This window comes from Anoplopoma fimbria, chromosome 10 (assembly GCF_027596085.1).
Source record: "Anoplopoma fimbria isolate UVic2021 breed Golden Eagle Sablefish chromosome 10, Afim_UVic_2022, whole genome shotgun sequence".
NCBI lineage: Eukaryota > Metazoa > Chordata > Actinopteri > Perciformes > Anoplopomatidae > Anoplopoma > Anoplopoma fimbria.
Window position 1 is genome coordinate 8,544,801 of NC_072458.1, and position 20,665 is coordinate 8,565,465.

A 20,665-nucleotide genomic window follows, 5' to 3' on the forward strand; every position below is an offset into this window, starting at 1 on the left:
CGCTACCACAAACACGCAGCAGGTGGCGCTAGCATATATGAGCTTCCGTGGCACTGGGTGGCGCCATAATCATATCGTGTTTGCGGAAGTGTCCTCCGTCCCTCCACCAGCACGAGTAAACAGAGCTCCAGGGTGTCGTGAGGCGCTGAGCTGTAGCGCTACATGTTAGGTCAGATAAACGGCGGGTGGTGGTACCGAACCGCACGGTGTATACGTGCAGACGCAGACAGTGACTGGCAACAGCATACCGATTATTTAAGAGTGTGTAAGCTTTCGACCTGCAGCTGGTAGGCTGCTGAAGGCGATGATGTCTGTGCTACGTTAAGCTAGCATGCTAAGCTAAGTGCTAGCCGCAGCTAACTCCAGTTGGTCTTTGGAATGGTAGAGCGCAGCGCGAGCTCCTCCGGACATGGCGACGGGGCCCGGGGCCGCTCCCGGCGGCTCTCTGGAGTCCACTTTGGAGAAGAGGTTTCGAGGTGTTTCCAACACGATGGATTCAATTCAAGGACTCTCGACGTGGTGCATCGACAACAAAAAGTACCACAGCCTGATTGTGCGACACTGGATGAAGTGTTTGAGGAAATGTGAGTAGCCAGAGCAACGTCACTGTTCATATGACAGGCTGCTGATGCTCTAGACGTCTGACGTCACTGTGATGTCACGTCTTCCTTGCTGTGTTTAGCTGACTGTCCCCTCGTGTAGGACAGATGTTGTGTTCAGGTGGAGTTAAAGGTGTGCAGTCGTCCTGAAACCACTGAATACTGAAGCCCTGCTGACACTACACTGTTACATACTTCCTGTTGGGATTATTTATTACTCTCTTGAAAAAACTTATAATTCTGTTTCCTTATTTGAAGCCGGGGGAAACGAACCGTGTCTAACTTTCATTAACGTGTTTGTTGAGGGGGATGTTTGTTTCTTCAGGTCCTTAACTGCCGTTGTCAAGTGACGTTCAACACTGGAGTATCAACCTGGGAAAAAAGTCCTCAAGCAAGCCCAAAAAGTCCCAGTGCCCCCAGTATCAGTTGCGTTTTGGTAATTTAATTACAATAATGTGTACTTTATTTACACCACTAAAGTGCAAAATATATCAACGCTGCTGTTAATCAGGATGCTATTAATCAGCACTGTACGTGGTGGAAACTTGGAGGCCACGGGAGCCAAAAACAGATGAATCCAGCCACGGTGCTCCACTGGACTGTCCTGTAGTTGAAATAATCACATTATCATAGGCTCATATTTAGAAACAGTGTTGGTAAATTGCTTTATAGTGTACTTACTGGCTGAGGAAACGGTTGAAACCGCTATACCACCATCGAAATGTTTTAGATGTATCTCAAAAACAATACATTTGCAATAATCTTCAGTTTTCTGTCTGATAATTTATGATAGCATCGTTTTTATTATTTTGGCCGGATTTTACGGTCATTAATTGGTTGGCAATAAAGATAACCCATACACAAGTTGATAATGAAAATAACCATTCTTTCAACTTTTTCCTTGATTTACAAGATAGTAGGGAGAGAGGCCGTTGATTAGATTTGTATTGACTGAAGCATGAAATTTGTTTTATATTCATTTGGCACTTCAAAAAGTTAGGAACACTGGTATTTTTCTATGACAGATGCAAATGAAGGGATATTTTTGGGATGTAAAATAGAACATTGCCTTTTAATATTTTCAGAATATAAAGGAAGGAATTTGCAATGTTACTGAGCAGTCATAGTTGCCGCTTTAAATTTACAGATAATAAGTTAAGAAAACATTTTTTTTTACATTTACCAGAGGTTATATAAAGATATTACAAACAAAATCCAACATATGTTGTAGCAGACTACAAATATACAGCTTTTCCCAGCTTGTACCTTGCACGGCGTTCATAAGCAGTCTCTGTTGAGTTGAGGTCTTGAAATAATCACTGTCTTTCTTTCTGCATCTGTTTGTTGGTTTGGCTTTGTGTAACATTCCTAATGTGGGCAAGAGAAGATTTTAAGGCGTAGTTTGTCACTGGTCTTTTGCAGTAACCGGTTGGACTTTTCAGTTGCAATATGGCTTTGTCTTCTGGGACATTGTCTTCCTATTGGCCTTGGTTACATAGCTGTTCATTGGGTTGAGTATATTCATTAAAAAAATATATATTGCATGAGCCTTTGCTACAAGATCTGACAATGTGTGACTTGCAAGCTTTTTTCTCGATATGCGTTTAAACATTACCAATGCTATTTAAGAGGCCTGGTGCTGGAATTGTTAAATAATTCTCAGAAATCTTAAGTTTTTCAGAACTTAAGTGACATTATCAAACTCTGAGATGTTTAAAAGTTTTTAACTCAAACATGAAATATGAGGATATATTTGTAAAATACAAATGTTGTTGCAATAAGTAGAGATTGATCACATGAAAAAAGTATTTCTGGAGTCCCCCTCCTTCAACCAGATAAGAGATCAAAGCTACCAGGACAAGTTTGATGGGGTTGTTTCTTTATTTGAATGTTTTACACTTATAACAATAAACAATAAAAAAATCCAAATGACAGACAAATTGATAATAGCATAATTGTTAGGTGTGCCCTTAGAGTATACAATATATCCACAAGAATCATTTAATAGAGTTCAATAATGTTTTGTGATGGGATTCAGTTTTAACAACATTCGATTATGCTTTTATATTTCCTATGTGGCATTTGATAGAGGGTGTATGAACTTTAAAAGGGAAAAACAGCTAATAATTGCAATAGTTATGTTCTTTTTTATATAATCTATAGCTGCTTCGAATAACAGTCAAAATATACTTAGAAAGGTTTATTGCAGATGCCATTATGCTAAAATGAAGAGGTCCTTGTTATTGTTTTTTTAATTGAGAATTGTCTGGATTTTAACCCTAACCCTAGAAGCAGATGTTGGTTTAAAAAAATAAATAGGGGATTGACCCACTTGTATTTATTGTGATTTATGCAGGAAACTATCTTTTGTATGTTGCCTGAATGGAGTATTTTTGTTTTATTTTGTATTATTCAATTTGTGCAAGCCACTCCAAAACAAAAATAATTTGTAAAAATAGAATAAAACAAACCTGAACCAAATCGAAGTTTACCCCTGCCAACAATCTGTCCCACCCAGCCCTCCAACCCCTCCATGGTAATAATCAGAATAAAATTACAGACATCCAGGCTGATGAACAGATGGACAAACTCAATAGGTATTGATTTACAACATGAATATGCATTGTAATGTATTTATTTTGTTTTGTTGCTTGTGTTAGATGTCTGTTTTGATGTTCCATAACCATTTTTCTTTGTGTCACGTTCACCATGGCTGGAGAAAAGACATTTTGTTATGTTCTTCTTTGCCAAGGTTGACTGTTTACTTTGGTTTTACTCCCGTATGTGTGTAAAGAGAGAAGGGACCAAGCCTTATTATTGACTGTCTCTCTTTTAGCTTGCGGTTTGTGCTTCAGGAGTTTGTTGTGAACAAGTCTTTGATTTTGTTCTGCTGGAGAAAACACACATGTTATACTAATATCAATGTAACACATATATGTAGCTTTCAGATTGCCTTTCAATAACTTGATGGTGTTTTGGTGAACATTTGAACACAAATGATTGAGTACCTATAGATGTTTTGTTTGTCCTGTTTTGTAGTCAAAAAGTCTCCTGAAGTTTGTGCTTTGAATAACAAACTATTTTTTTCTATCACCTTGAGGATTTAAATAATAGAACCTTCTCAATGGTGGTTTTTGAAGACATGATCACAGTGGATGTTTAAAATGCTTAGCTTGCACCAAGTTACTTTCCTAGAGAGCTTGTTTGGAATGTCTTGCATTGCCGTGCACTAATTGCCTAAATTGGATCTGTTAATGGAGTTATTTAGCATTTGTATAGATGTTTATTATACCATAGTACTTAAAAAGATGAAATGATGTGTGCATCACATTTTCTAAAATGGACAGGTACGGTTTGCACAGAATGCTTGGTCCAATTCTCAGTTTTGTTCACACATTCATTCCCTCTGCAAATTAAAGAAAAGGGTTTGTAGGAAAAGCTGCACTCAGTCAATAAAGTATGAATAAAAGTATTGAATTGGAGTCTGTACCAAAACTTGGGTTTCATGTTGGCACTGACAAATGCCAAATTATACTCAGTCCTGTGTGTGTGTGTGTGTGTGTGTGTGTGAAAACTGAGTAGGCTTTTATTTCACTCCCTTTCTTGTAAGCTCTTCATAGTCATCACAAAAACATAAAGGGCAACAAGGATTGTGTAATGTTATGGAGCATAGTCTGATGTTGGGTTAATGTTACATAGCCATTGATCTCTTACATGACTTGCTCTTTCTTTGCCTTCTGACCAATATGGATCTCTAGTAAAACAAGTTTATTTACTGACAGTTAATCAGTCACGATTTGAATGATTGATGAATGATTGTTGTCATATATGCACCTGTCAGAGTGATTCATTAGTTGTCATTTGGTGTTAAGTACCAAACATTTTAGATTTACAGTTTAACAAATACTAAGTTTTGTTTGCAAAATTAATATGTTAAGATTTGTGTTTTTTCTGTCTGCAGCTGGTAATTTGTTTAGGTTGTGGTTATACGTGATGGATGCTTCTTATTTTAACATTTTACATAGTAGACGATGAATCAGTTAATAGACATAGACATTGCAGCACTGCTGATATCTACAAATATTTGATAACTGTTGAAAGATATTGGCCTCTTTGCTGCTATTTGGACTCAGCTCCTTCCTCAGCAGACCTTCTGCCCTACCAGTCAAACTAACACTATTGTCTCTCTTTCCTCCTACAGCTGATACCTCACACAGACTCAACCTTTTTTACGTTGCCAACGATGTCATTCAGAACTGTAAAAAGAAAAATGCCATTGTCTACCGTACGGCGTTTGCTGAGATGCTCCCTGACGCTTTCTTGCTGGTCAAGTGAGTAGTTTGTAGAAATGTGTTTTTATACTTTGTCAGGAGTCACCTTCCTTAATAGTACCTAATATGAGGATGTCCTGACACATGATAATAACGACAGTGTATCAGGTGCAGTGATGATGTTTGTGTAATTTGCCCTAGTTTTTCTCTTCTTCCTTCAACCTCATATTTTGCTTTTGTTTCTCACTTTCATTGTGTTATATTCATTCAATGAAATGCCTCTCACCTAAAACAAAAGTGTCATTACAACAACAAAATATAAATCCTTGCGTTCCATCCTTCTTATTCTGTCATTCCTTCTCCTTTCTCCAGCAGTGAAGCTGATCCCAAAGTAATTAAATCGGTGGAGAGGATACTGTCCATCTGGGAGGAAAGGGGTGTGTATTCAGGGACACTTATTAGTGAGCTCAGGAGTACCTTAGTCAAAGAGGAGTCCCCTCCCGAGACACCTGTAGAGCAAAAAAGTAAGTCTCTTTGCCTTTTCTTTCACATTACAACATTTATTAAATTTATAATTTCTTGAAACACATTAGATACAAATGTTTTTAACATGTCCAACATTTTATTTAATTCTTTAATTATATATTGTTATCAAAATGCTAACGTTGCACACCTGTCTGGGGGTGCTCATTGTGTTGCTGATGGATGTGATCTCTAATATTTTTCTTATTTTTTTAAAGCTCCAGTTGAGTCTAAAGCAGATCTACACTCCAAGATTGTTGCTGAGTTTGTGGTAAGAAAGTCTCTAAAGTTTAAGAGAGCTAATCCCTAACTGAACTGAAACCTAATTGATTTACAAATTAAGTTAATAAAAGCTGTTATACTTCTAGTTGTCCTATTTTTCACCTCTAATCTAATACATGCTGGTGTGACATCGTGGCTGACTGCTCCCCCCCCCCTTAGCCCCAAGCACTAGTTGAGGAACTGTCCAAGTACAAGAAATCTCTGGAGGAGGTGGACATGAAAGAAAAACAGCTGGCAGCCATGAGGATCGACATCTGCAGTTCTGATGCCCTCAAGAGACTCAAAGGTGCCTGCTTTAGTCATCTTCTACTGTTGTATCGTTGGTCCTACTGCAACACACAGACCAGTCTTAGTTTCAATATCAGCAGTCTCTTAGTTTTTTTTCTTGTATTGCCTTAAAAATCATCCTAATATGTCTTATTCTTACAGATAAGGCCGGAGGAAAGAAATTCTCCAGGGACTTTGAGGAAGGAAGTGCGCAACTACAGGAGTTTGTTAAGTTCTTTGACAAACAAATCGAAACAGGGCCCTCTGTCATGGAGGCCCTCAAGAACGCAGATATCTTCTATGAGATGCAGTACAAGGAGGTCAAGATTGTTGCTAATGTGAGTGTATTTGTGTACAAATAATAGTTTTTTTACTGAACTTGGCACAGCAATATGATCGTGGATTTATAAGGAAAACTGAATACAGCGTTGGAGGCGGCGCACAAATCATTTCTATGAAAGTTGCTCAGTAGCATTAAAGCAAGAAAACTAAGTTAGTTCACTTCAGAGTATAAAATTGACCCGGATCTTCCGGCTATAATCAGCATCCATGCGCCCATAGGGCAATCGCACCTAGTGTTGCCTTTAACCCCGCCTTGCTTCAAAGCCCTGTGCTTTAAGTGGGTGCTTGGATATAATGTGCCACAAAATCAACCAATCTGGTAATTGAAGAAAGTAAAATCTAATTGGCTGTTTGGTCTCCACAAAGATTATTAGTAGAACTATCTACAGCATCCTGGACACATAATGAAAAAGTGATATTTGACTACAGTGGAGTTGGACCACTGTGACCTCACAAAACACACATTTGGAAATAACTCAAGATTTAATTTGATGAATTTCACAATCTACTAGAATAAAATGATGACGTGATGCCATTTTGAACAACCATAGATGTGAACCTCAACATGACTGGTGGGTATGAATATAACCATAAAAGCAGTAATTCTAGTTTGTTATAGACTTATTATTGTTACCTGACGCTTTGACACTTTGTTAAATTGTCATGTCCGGTGGCTGGAAATCGAAAATCCTTCTCTTTCGTCTTCTAATGTTAGCGTTGTGATTGGAATCAAGACAGCCAATCAGAATTGATCTTCCTCAATTCTCCGACTGGTTGATTTTGTGGCACATTGTAATGCTGTGCCAGGTTGAAGCAAGCAGGCAAAGTTGAGACGCGCACAGATTGGAGAGGTGCCAGCGCACCGAGAGTGATATGTCATATGATTAAAGTTGAATGAGAGGGCTTATAAGGGCCCGTTAATATGGATTATAGCAAACATGCAAATTCATCTATTGAGTACAGAATAGATTTGTTTTTCCTCAATTATTTTGGGGTGTGTATAATTTCTCTTCAAATTGTAATTTGCCTGCTTGCCAAATATTTTTTTCTGTGCTCCCAATACTCACTCAGAACATGAGGCACAAATGTAAAGCCATAGTGTTCCAGCATAAAAGCTTTAAGCGCACAAGCAAGATGCAAAAGCAGTACTTCATTACATTCGTACAGTAGACACACCATAAGTACAATAGTTTAAACTTCTTAACTGTGACATGAAAGGAAAGTCCACAGAGCAAGAAATATACAGAAAAATAATAAAATTACTAATGTGCTGACTCAACAAGAGAAACAATTGAGTGGTATTTAATCTTTTTCTTGGTTGTGAGTTGAATTGTAAGCTGGCTATAAAAGCTGTTGGTAGGCCGTGTTTAGTTTTTGTTTAACTTTTCATTACTGACACTCCATGACTTCTCCTCTCAAGGCCTACCAGACGTTTGCCAACCGGGTGTCCCATCTGAAGCGTAAACTGGACGCCCTGAAGGCCAACTTGCCGGACCTGGACGAGTCACCCATCCCTTCACCCTCTGCAGACGCACCGTCTCCGACCGGGTCAGAGTCCCCTTTTCGCGGTCTGGAATTGGCCAATCCCGATTCAGACCTCGATGGCTGTGCTATGGACGATGAGGCAGAGCCACCGGCCCCGAGCCCTCTGTCCTCACCGGGAGGATCCCCCAAACACACGGCGACTCTGGGGCAGAATGACAACCGTGAAGTAGAAGATATGGAGCTCTCTGAGGAAGAAATTGACGGCGGTGGCATTATAGGTAAGGAGTGGGCTGCTGATTAGGGACTTAAAGGGGTCAGTTCACCACGAAATCAAAAATAAATATTTTCCTCCTCGTTGTTTTGGTTTGAGTTGCCTTGTTTCGGAGACACCGGCCCTAGAAATGTCGGCCTTCTCTTGAAAATAATGGGATTATATGGATGTTGACTTTTGGTGCTCAAAGGTCCAAAAAAAACATTTTGAAAACAACAATGTCTCTTTCCAGAAATCATGACCCGGTTTAGTCAAGTACCCATCGACTCATGGACAAGAGGCTTGTGTTTATGGTTTTATAGCTAACCAATACCGCTAACTCACCTAGCACAACTGAGCTAGCTAATGCTACAGCTTAGCTGAGGAGGACGCAATACATGTTTACATCTTGATGTGTCACGAGCACAAGCTTCTCGTCTTCGAGTAGACGCACGCTTCCTTTTGCGTGCTGATGGGGTTGGCGATTGTATATTGGTAGAAAGAAAATAGTTCCTACATGAAACTGCTCACGAGAAGATATGTGGATTCATTCCAGTAACCAGGTCATGATTTCTGGAAAGAGACATTGTTGTTGAGTTTTCCATATGTATTTTTGAGCACCACATGCAAAGTGCCGTATTGTCCCATTATATTGGAGAGAAGGCAGACATATCTATGGTTAATATCTCCAAGACTAGGCAACTCACACCAGAACAATCTAGAGTGATAAATGGCACTACAGGTTAGAAGCTGCACAGTGAGGGTTTTTTTAAGCGCAATATTTAAAAATTCTGACTGTCTGGCAGTGTTATGATGTGCAGAAAATGTGTTGAAATAATGAAAATGAGGAGCACCTCTAAAAATAGACAAGTGAATCAAGCAGAAAATCACACACAACTCCTATCACAGCCTTCATATGTCAACAAAGACAATCCATGTATTTCTTCCAGTAGATATTATTTTTTTTAGATAGATATTTTTTTATTTTGGTGTCATGCACAAAAACGTGCCCAACCCTCATGGGTTTACAAGACACCAACAGTACAGCTGCAGTGGATCCACATCTCATCAGGTCACATTTGATTACAAGATGACATGTTGCTTCACCGCTCCATCTTAAACAAAACATTCTGCCTTCTCTCCCAGGCCTGGCAAATAAAAACTGCTACAAAGAAGGTTCCTTTCCTAAAACACAACTCAAGTTTTTCATAATCATCCAGCCAAAATAAATCAACATAAATGGAAGTCATTTTACTGAAGAGTAAACAGGACAGTAAAACAAAAAGTGCACCTCATTTTCAATTTCCCCGAGCTCACACAACAAACAGATTCTGTCCTCCTCTGGAGTGGAATGAAACCTACCGGTCTCAGGTATGTGTTCCAGCCAATTTGGCAGGAGCATTTTTCCCCACCCGTAGAGCCCTCTAATTAAAATCAGATACATTTTTACCACTGCAGACAGCCATATATCTGCCATTTTAGTGCATCTTATGTCCAGGTAAATGTTTTATTGTCTACAACCTGCTGCTCACCTAATATTATCTTTTGTTAATAACCACACTCAACTCTGATGGGTTGAATGTAACATTTTAACAGTATGTACATGTAATTAAATGTTGTATTTGTTAAGGATATATCGTTTTATTTTGCCTTCAATGCTCTACTCGTCCTGTTTGAATTATAGAGCTGAAACTGGACATCTAGTATTTATCATCTCATAGAGAAAAACAGTTATTTGATTACTTGAGAATAGAATCAGCAGATTAATTGATAATGTCAATAGTTTTTGCAGTCCTAAATTATTTAAACATCACACATAATATCTTAAAATCAGTATAAGATTGTTTTTCATCATGATCTCAGGATGTTTTTTTTGTTGTTGTTGTTCCTATCTCATTTTTTGGATTGATGACCTGTGTGTTCCAATTTAGTTTTTCCCAGAAAGCTGGACTGTTTTTGGCAGCATATTCCACTCAATGTATCTATTAGCATAGACTTCCTGGTCCCATAAATGTACTGCGCTTGTAGAAAAACAACAACAAAATGAGTTGTGATTCATAGAGTGCATATCTAATAAGATCCGAACTCTCTCTCACTGCTGTATTTTTCTCCGCAGTTGAGGAGCAGAGTGAATGCTGCACCAACCCAAAGCTGTCTACTTCAAAAACAGAGACATCAGTGGCCACAGAGCAGCATGTCACACAGGTCACGCCCCCTGCAGCCTCCCCTGCTGCAGCTCCTGTAGCGGCTCTTGTAGCAGCTCCTGTAGTGGCTCCTGTTGCGGCTCCTGTAGCGGCTCCGTTAGCGGCCCCTATAGTGGCTCCCGCAGCAACAGTGGAAAATGTTGACCTGGGTAAAATTGGCTCCATCCTCAGCAGTTTAAACTCAGTCATGAAGAACACAGGTGAGTGCTGGTGGTTATATTCAAACATCATAATAACATTCTTGGACCTCTCAGATAAGAAAATGAATTGCAAAAAACAATAAAATAATATAATTCAGAGTATTTATTATGCCATGTACCACAAAAATATAGAAAATCTTAGCTGGTGATTGAGTGGTGTCTCTTGAGGCCTTTGCAAATTAAACTTTAAATCTCTACAACAAAGAACTCTATATTCGCTTAAAACACCATCTCAATGATTAGTTATAACAATTTTTAAGTGTCCCTCTTTATCTCTCAGGTCCATCGGTGGACAGTCCTCCTGCAGCTGCCCCTGCTGGCTCCTCATTGAAGACTACACCTGCTGTCTCTGTGGCTTCTCAGGATTCCAGTTCACTGGTCAACCTCCTCTCAAAGGTGGATGTGAGTCCTGCAGACCTCATCGGCGCTCTCTCCAAAGTCCAGGGTGAGAATAAGGAGTCCTTTGTCAAATTAGTAAAACAAAAAACTTTATTTTGTGTCATGTTCATGTTTTACAGCATATCTTAAAAGCGGCAAGGTTGCTTAAAATACATTCCTTTATTCTCCATTTCTTCACTTAGGCATCACTTCTCGTCTATCCAGCCCCTCTGCAAATGTCTCCTCAGACTCCTCCAGAACAGGCAAGATTCCTCCTTCTCCCTCATCCGCATCTGCATCAGCAGTACCCTCTCAGAGCGCGTCTCTCTCCTCTGTTGCACCTGAGCCTCCTTCACACATCTCCACTGTTAGGCAGAGTACAAACTCTCAAGCCGCCTCCCAGACTTCCAACCCAGCCTCTGCCCTGGTCCAGGCTCTCCACAGAGAGATGGATTTGACAACAGAGCAAGAACCGTCCCTGTCTTCTAAGAGTTTAGAGTCTAAAATCCACAACTTCCTGCAGGGCAACCCAGCTTTCAATGCTTTCGGCCTAGGTCTTTCTACAAACCCATTGCCGGGAGGAGATAACCTCAGCCCAGTTACTGGGACAGACACCCAGGGTGGGACTCCAGTGCGGGATGAGGGCGGAGGCACCCCAACTCAAGATGAGATCATGGACAAACATGTGCTGGTCCATGATCACACAAATCAGTCATCGGTTGGAGAAACTCTTAAAACAGCTCCTCCTGCATACCAGAACAGCAGTCAGCAGAACCGCAACAATCCCCAACAGCCAGATCACTTGCAGCCATGTGGGGCTCGGAACGGGCAGGTCTACCAGCCGTACCCATACGGCAAACACAAGACGCCAGAGCATGGCATTACTGCACCTGTTGCACATTACCAGCAGCTTTCTGCCCAAACAGGAGGGCCAGTGCCTGGAGAAAGAGCCCCAGGCAGTGCCGGTAGCACACAGACAATGGGAGACTTTCAAAGGGTGGGTGAAAGGGGTTGGTATGGTGACACTTACCCGGAGGGGAACTCTCAGCAACCCAGAGGCTACAATGTGACAGCTCCTGGAGGGGCTGGAGAGAACAACAGGTCAGGACTTTATCCATACCAAACAGAGAATTTCCAGCCACCTCAAGAGTTGGCCTCCCAGCAGGGCGCCAACACTTCCCCTGATTTCTTCAGAAGCAACCTCCCTCCTGTCCCAAAGTTCCCTCCCCCTCCTCGTGTCTTTGACGCCCCTAACCACGCGACCAGCGGTATGATGATGCCGCCGGAGCAGCCGGGGCCCAGCGCAGGCACAGGCGAGGGGATTGGGGTCGGAGGGGACAGTGTAATCAGTGGGATGGTGGTGCACGACCATCAACACAAATCCATATTTCATCCTGATGATTCGCTGTATGATCGTGACCGACCACACCCTCCTCACCCCGAGGATTTTCACCCCCATCCAGACGACCTACGTTACCAGGATGAGAACCATCACCGTGATGCCATGTTCTTTCAAGACGACGCCTACCACCACCCAGAGGACCCATATTACAGACCAGGCAGCCCGGCGCACAATTTCCCCAGAGTTCGAGGGCGCCTCACTCCCCCTCTCTCACCCTCTGAGGATCCTTACTTCACCCCTGACTACCAGCGGCACAGCCCCCCTCCTCAGCACTATACTCCTAGGAGACCACCACCTCATTTTGAAATCCGTCATCCCGGTCTACGGCCTCAACATCGGCCTCCGCCCCCGGCACACCACCCACATCCCAGAGGACCCCCACGTGCACCATTTCCTCGGTTCCACGGCCCCAATCCAAGGTTAAGAGGCAAACGTCCAGGTCCAAGAGGAGGCGGAAATCCTGGTCCAATGTTCCCCCCAAAAAGACCCTTTCCACCCCCACGGTACTGACTGGACATGTAGCTCTGAGCTCTTCCAAACGCTGTGGTTGTCATGAGGCCAGGGGGCAGGGCTTTTAAGACTGTTCAGTGACTTGCTAGTCATCGGTGTTGAAGTATGAACGCTGCCATGAGAAACCTGGGAAAATCTGGGTGGATCAAAGCGCAGATACTGAGGTGGGCATCAGGAGGCAAAGTTATTCTGAAGAAGAATCCTTTGAGCAGCTACCAGAAGAACCGTGTGAATGGCGAAGTATAAAGGATGTTGAGGAGAACAAGAGACAACACCAGGAGATGTGAAAAGAAACCGGAGGCTCTGAGAGGGCTGCTGACCTGTAGAGTGAAGCCAGAAGAGAAGATTAAAGAAAATAAAAGGTGGATATATATATATAATTCACTTCTTGTGTTGTTTGCCCCCAGTATGAAGCATTGCATTATATATGTAATTTGAGCGCGAGTTTGGTTAGGTTCAGAGTGTGTGCATGGTATGCGTGTGCATGTGCTCAAGTGTAAATTAACTAGTCCCAGAAGTTGAACCCGCGATAGTTATTTTTGCGAAGACAGTAACAAAAGAATGTAGTTGGTGCAATGTTTCCGCTGTTATTTAGTTTTACAGTGAGCAGTTTTGACTGCTTCTCTTCATATCAGCATTTTCCCAGTAGTTTTTGGTAAAACATCAATTTAAATCAAATCACTTTGGGTATGAAAAAACTGAGTAGATGTTATAGAAATTATGTTTCTTCTACAATACCCGTCAGCATATTCAGGGAAATTATATTTCATTGTTCCAACTCCGAATGTTATATATTAATGAAGCGATGCTTTCTCAACCGGTGCGTGAGATCCCTGCGGCAATATTTTTACGTCTCGTTGAGTTCCTCGAAGGAGAGCGGCACATGTCTACTCAAAGGGAGAGAGAGGTGTGGGAGTTATTTTGTTCTGCCTCCAACATCGACGCAGAAGAAGTGCATTTTTGGAGGGGATGAAGATACTCGTCTTCAGTTTCGTTTTACTTGTACTGACTAATAAAAATCTGAGTTTGAAAAACTGTGTTGTTTTTTTCCTCTTCATCCCTGGACTGTTGCATCACCGCCCTAAACTATCAGTCATCATCTATACATAGCATTTGATTGTTTTAATTCATTTTGTGGTATAATGCTTTGCAATTTGAGGGAAAAGTGAATCACTATTTTGATACAAAATTTGGCAAAAATCATAGGGAAAGGTTTGATCCACCAAAGTGTAACTTTCCTATTGTGTCTAAAATAGGCTGCTGTTACCATGCAACATTAGCCCAGATAGGTCAACGTTATCACTCAAAGAATAGAAAGGGGCCTAATTTACGTTAATTTGCTGTATTTAAATAGTAACTATGGATTTGGTTTTAATGAGGATGCTGCTGTTTGCAAAAAAAAAAAAGTTTACATTTCCACAGGTCACTTTAAAATCCCTAAAATAATTGTCTTTGCGCCATTCATATAGTCAGAATTCTGGCTTTAAACTAGAGTCACAGCCTAATTAAAGATGCCCTTAAATGTGTGAACGTTCCTGTTTGATATCAGTTGGTTTGTTTAATTGGTCATTTGTTTAATTGGCTTTCTCAGACCACAGTTAACTGAAGTAACCCTTACTATGAAGTCTTTATAGGTTATATAGTAGTCAATTAAAGAAGACAGACGAGTCTCGTATTGCAATCTTAGTATTTTCTTCGTTTAGTTTTTCTAATTCTAGTGCAGTTTAACATTTGTGCATACGTTTCAGTTTGGCCTGGAAACCATAACAGATTTTTAGACTGGTATTTTCAGTGGAATCTGTTATGGTTTAACTTATTCTCCAATGATTACATAGTTAAAACATTTCTTAGGTTAGTCTTCTCTTTGAAACTGTAGAGTTTTGAAATTATTTATTTATCTTTTAAATTATAAATCATCTTTTCTTTCAAGCAGTTAAATGTCTGCCAACCCTTTGTCTATAGAAGGCTTTACTGCCTCTCCAAATATGAAGCATTAAAAGCTCTCCACTTTGTCCAATTTTAAAATCCTTTGCCAAATTGACTTTACTGTTTTCTGTGCTGGTAGTGTGGTGAACACATTTCCAGTTGAGGCGTCATTGTTCTCCTTTGGGAAAACAGATGTTTGATTCCTTCACGGCCTCAGAAGGCTTTCTTACTCAAATATTCCTGCCTCTGTAATGGAAGAGGGGAATGTTAGGGGCTCTTACTTTAATCCACACCGACTCCTCGCAGGGATTCAGTGTGAGATCAAACTGGGAAAGACAAAGTGATTATCAGTAAGATTGATTAGGCAATTACCAAACAAGTATTAAAGTTCTGCTTGATTAATTAATTTGCAAAAAAAATAAAATATCAAATGTTATTAATTAGATGTTTGAACTGAACCGAGTACCTTGTTGCATATTAATCATTATTTTTTTTATCAAATGTATTATTATTTTCTTAAAATAAAAAGATTTGATGATTTCTTGTTAGATGCTCTCAATTAATTGAAACATCACATCAACCCATTTACACTAGGTTAGTCTTATACTCCCTAACTCAAATTGATCTGAATTTGGTTTGTTAAGTGAAAAAAACAAATTGTAAACCTTAACAAGTAGCCTTAAACGACACGCAGGAATGATTTGTTGATGTTTTACTTGAGCTTTGATTGCTTTTAAAAGGCTCGAACTGATTAATTAATTCGGCTGAGATTGGCCTTAATTAAGACTTATCGTTACAGCTTTCGTGCAGGGCAATGAGTATAGATTTTAACCTGACAAACCCCGTTCTTAGATGAAATGATCAAAGGAAAGGGTGAAACGAGTAGTTACTAGAACACATTTCCGTTTACTCGGCGTTTTTAGGCGTAATAAAGTAGGGCGGTATTATTTAGCGGAATGTATTATTACGAGGGCAGGGAGGATGAGGGACAGATAATAAATGTGAATGCTGATAAACAGCAATAGGTTCAGGTGAGCCAACCGTCGCCAGATGTCAGTAGATCTTCCCAGGATCACTTTCACTTTGTTCGGCTGCTTCGTGAGACTGAGCAGCTATCGCACGAAAAAAAAAACAGATGTTGATGTCATTTATTGCGTTTAAAACACTGAAGTCCGCCATTATAATTCATATATTTTTTTTTTTTATGTGTATCCTGAGTAAGAAATAATGTTGTCCCTCTTCGACAAATCTTCTTTTCCCTTGAATTTTAACCTATTTCCTATTTCATCCCCTCCCTCCTCCTGTCGTTATCCTCAGGGATCCAGAGCCACACTTTGATGTGTCTGATGTGATGGGAACCTTTTCCACATGTTAACTCAGAGGAGGAGGAGGAGGAGGAGGAGGAGGAGGAGGGGGGTTGTTGGTGCTGTGGTGGCTCTCCGCTTTGAATCCTGCACAGCTCTCCCAGTGATGGCTCTTCATGGTCTGGCAGAAATGCTGTGCATCCCCAGCAGCTGAGTAAGTCTCCAGTTTAATACATCAGAAACGTTGTGCCACCAGCAGGAAATCAAAACAATCAATACAAAGGTTTGGGAAAATTAGATGATGGAAGTTGTTTCTTTCTTTGTTTGTTTGTGTGTTTAGGAGGAAAAGAGAGCAGGAGGGATGGCCCATGTGAGTAAGAACATTCAGCATTATTAGATACTTTTTTTTAAACACAGTCACATATATATAATAACCTCACAACCCTCTCAACAAACAGGTATTCATACATCTCCAATATGTACAAGATGTCCATTAATTGAACGTTGTTGTGAAATAAAGAATTATTGTTCATATGAAAATAAAACAGGGTTGTGTGTTAATTTATTCACAATATCTGCATATGCATCAAGGCTCTTGATTCTTTGTCCTGTCAGAACCATTAATAATAAAAAAAAATGTCAGCCTTTTCTTGGAGCTAAGAAAAACTTTCTGAAAAATTTGAAATCACCTCAGTTTGGAGACACATTGATTTCATTACAGAAGAAAAAAGGAAGACCTTTAATGACCTCAATCAGGCTGTTTGTGGTGTATTTTACTGCTCCAGGGAACATTTCTGTCATTCAATTAAAGCCAGTTGTGGAATTTGAGTACTTATACTCAAGTTCTGTACCTAAGTACAATTTCAGGTACTTGTACTGGACTTTAGTGTTTCCATTTCATTCTAGTTTATAACTACGCTAATTCATTATAAGAAAATATATTGTACTATTTACTCCACTACATTTATTGAAGTTGTGTAGGTACTTATTACCTGACCAATTAGGACTTTTCGTACAAACCATATGATCACTTTTTAAATAATGATGCATTTGTTCCTTTAACATTCTTCTTATACTACTATAACTCAGTCCCAACCTTGTTTTTTAGATATGAAAAAAGTCTGCCTGTGCAGTTAAATATTTCAGTCTTATTTAATGCAAATCAATTAGTTTGAAGTATTTTCTAAAAATCGAGTTTCATTTTTCATATATGTTGTGTGCCGATGCGCGTTATATTTTCTTGTTTAAAGATACAGCTTGAACAGATTTGTTAGTTTTAATAAAGAAAGGTTTTTAGAACTCAAATAAAGCCAGACATGCACTCCAAGAGATTGAACTGTCGAACAGGCTTTTTACTTTTACTCAAGTTTATTCAAGGACTTTAACTTGCTTTTAAAGTTTTTGGAGGATCTGCATACTTCCTCCACCACCGTTTTAATCACGAAACCCCATTTAACTTCCCAGATATATTTTGCAACGTCATAAACATTCTTAAAGCAATAGACACGACCACCAGCATCACGTGTGTCGCAGCTCGTCACCAGATGTCGTTGTTGGTCAAACTCTGGAAAAAAATAAAAACGACATCCATTGTCGTTTTGGAATCGCAGTTTGGTCTAGCATCCATTCAAATGTGGTTAAAGTCAGATGAATCACTGTCTGCACTGTAGGCTTATATTTGGGTCGGAGGGCGGGAGGCCGATAGGATTTAGTGACTGATGGCAGATGGCAGTCTTAACATTAGAGACAAGCCGAGGAGATATTCTGCTGTTGGAAATAAATTAATTAAGGGATCTGTGGTTGCAGGTTTCATTTTTTTTTTATTTTTTTTTAATAAGCGCTGTAATGTTGCTGGAGCCGAGCAGGACCAGATCGTGACTCCTTTGAAGTGTCACCGTGTGCGCAGGTCGGGTGTGTGCAGCCTCCTGCGTGTCATGTGGGCTCATTGTTTACATGCTGTCGAGATTTCAAAGAGGGCGTGTGTGTCCCGGATTACGGTCCGTGCATTAACGAGCACGCTTTTAATGTAATAATGTCGTTGTTTGTTTTTTTATGTTTTCTTTTTCCTCAGACATTGAATATCGTTGCCGTGATAATGTGTCACGAGTTGAGTGGACCCATTTCAGCACCATGGCCAGCTCCACGACGAGAACAAAAGGCGGATTTGCATCGCTTGATGTCAGGGACCGTCTGCTTTTTAACCGTCACAATGAAAAACGTAAAAATTAGATAAATCCCTCAGGGAAAAGAAAGCCTGCTGCCTTCTTTAAAGACCTATCTTTTCTTTATCTATTTGATTTTTCTAATATCTAACATTACCTGACATAGTGTATTGTTACTGTTTACTTCACCCAAAGTGCCTTTAAGCTTGATTTAAGTCTACATGTTTGTGTATTAGCCAGTGATAGTCATGTAAAACTCTTGCAGTGGATCCGTTCTCACTGAACTTAACAGACTTAAGATAAGATATCACCTACTAACTTGTTGGCTTTTGATGGGTCCACCTTAGACAATGTCTTTCTGTGTGGAGTTTATATATTCGTTTGTTGTTTGCATTTTCATCCTTCTTCCAATTAATTGCTTATAGACATTACAAGTATTGATAGATGTTAGATTTAGCCACCCACAAAAGTGAAAAAAGTATGAAGGTGGTGCACCCTGTTATCTCACCGGACAGAGCATGAACAATCAAAGTTTAGTCTTAGCAAGGCGGCCCGGGTTTGAGTCCGTGCCCTTTGCTGCAGCTCATTCCCTCTCCTCCTAACTCTCACCTTCAAATAAAGCAGAAATGCCCCAAAAGAAGTGTGATGGTCATTCAACAGGGTAGAAATAGGAAAAAAAGATGAACTAAAATATATTTTCCTTACAACAATCGCTAGAATGTGTCTTGGATATTGGGGTCCCACAAGTTAAACAAATGATGCACATCCAGTCTGATGAGACTGTTTTGATATGCAGTTGGACTTTCTTTAAACAGAAATTCCAAAAATCACTGATCTTCTATGTTAATAAATTAAATACCATTGACCGTCACAAATGGGTGCTGCAATAGGCCAGGACTGTAATACATATGACAGTCATGCAACAGGGATGAAGAAAAGATAATATGAAAATAAGTTAACACTTAAGAATACAGTCCGCAACGTACAGCATAATTCTTTCCATTTTTTTTTTTCACTTTCAGTATACAGTATTTACAAATAGGTACAAGGGAAAAGTTAGTAAATAAGGGTGTGACAATCACCATATATATATATATAAAAAATAAAAAATAAAGACAGAGAGAGAGAGAGAGAGAGATATACTATGTTTTAACTAAAAGAGTAGATATGCCTTTATTGTTGGAAAATATGGGTGTTGCAGCAGCACAAGAACAATGTATCAACATGAGTACATACATAGAAAAATACAGCATTACCTACTGCTTAACAATCTGGTCTTTTGAAATAAATACTATTATATTTTTGGGTTTTAGATATTGGGCCAACAAAACATAGAAACAACTCCAAATCTGACAGATAACACATACACAAGTCAGTAAGAATAAAAATTGACCTTCATGTGATAAGCTTTCTTTTCAAATTGACAATAAAGCCCTAATGTGCACATGAGCATTCAGCATCACATGTTGCAGCCATGACTGTGCTGCGTGTACTGTCCTTTTCATTACCTCCTCCTGCCTCTCTCCGCCTGGCACAGGGCTGGTAGTTTAGCGACGGCCCCTGGCGGTAGACATCACGGCTCGTACAGCCCAGGGGAGGAGGGATGGAGCTGAGATGGACAGGGAGGGAGACACCGGCTTACGACGTCAAAGGAGTACAGACACACACACACTGCGAGAGGGAGAGGAGAACCAGCCAGACTGCCAATTCCCCACGGTCTGCTGAAGGAAGCCTAAATTCATCTATCACCACACTCTTCATTCCGCTCAGCTAGAGAGAGATAGAGAGAGATTTGTTTATTTTTGTATCAGATTTATTTGGAAGGGAAAAATCACGGAGCATCTGTTTAGGGGGGAAAAAACAACAAGCAGGTCTAGAAAAACACGCTCATGCCGAATAAAGGACCGTCGCTGGATGTTACTAGTGTTATTATAGTGGGGGTACAGGCCTAACTTGTTACAGGATCCAAAGGCGCGCTTACAGACAAATGAACTGATTTATTGAAATTCAACAACTAAATAACAGCGGGGGGAAGAATAAAGGAATCCGATTCTCTGCCACGAACAGCACCACAGGTATGATTGTCATTTTTTTTCATTTTTTTTTTACAACTCTTTGTTGTTTCCTGATTTTAGTCAGATGTTTAAAATCGTGTTCGGGTCATTGTTGTTGTCACCCATGTCTCGACAAAGAGAGCGCAGGTCTCCAGCTGTGTTGACAGACACACTGTCATGTTTCTGGAGGGGCTTGGATATAGGCGGCCTAGACCGAATATCAGTGCAATAAGGATTGTGTGTAGCCTACTATTATTTACTGCACTTTTTAATATTTTTTATGTCAGGCTAAGAGAATATATCTTATCTCTGTAGCTTCGAATCATGATCATTGTTCCATAATGTTCATACACTGCCCATAATATGAACGGTATGAGATTATAATTTCATTTTCTGTAATTGATATGTTTTTATTTAGTATTCTATGCAAATAAAACACAACATGGTGGCTTCAGCTGTTGAAGTTATATTGAAAAAATATGTGTAATTGCAAAGACTCCCCTCTAA

At 40.0% G+C, this 20,665-nt stretch overlaps 1 protein-coding gene across 2 annotated transcripts; it reads left to right on the forward strand.

Annotated features, from left to right (window-relative positions):
* Positions 1–51: 51 nt before the first annotated feature.
* On the forward strand, positions 52–16,041 carry rprd2a (regulation of nuclear pre-mRNA domain containing 2a). Of its 2 annotated transcripts, XR_008531515.1 has the most exons (11): positions 52–584; positions 4,801–4,930; positions 5,243–5,394; positions 5,611–5,663; positions 5,834–5,960; positions 6,104–6,279; positions 7,704–8,046; positions 10,135–10,422; positions 10,703–10,867; positions 11,004–13,074; positions 15,956–16,041. XR_008531515.1 is itself a non-coding variant. In XM_054606286.1 (10 exons), the coding sequence occupies exons 1-10, from the start codon at positions 410–412 to the stop codon at positions 12,710–12,712; spliced, it is 3,318 nt and encodes a 1,105-aa protein (XP_054462261.1). In that variant the 5' UTR covers positions 52–409; the 3' UTR covers positions 12,713–14,188. The 2 variants fall into 2 exon arrangements, 1 of the variants encoding a protein (XP_054462261.1); XM_054606286.1 differs by lacking the exon at positions 15,956–16,041 and having other exon boundaries at positions 11,004–14,188.
* Positions 16,042–20,665: the final 4,624 nt, after the last annotated feature.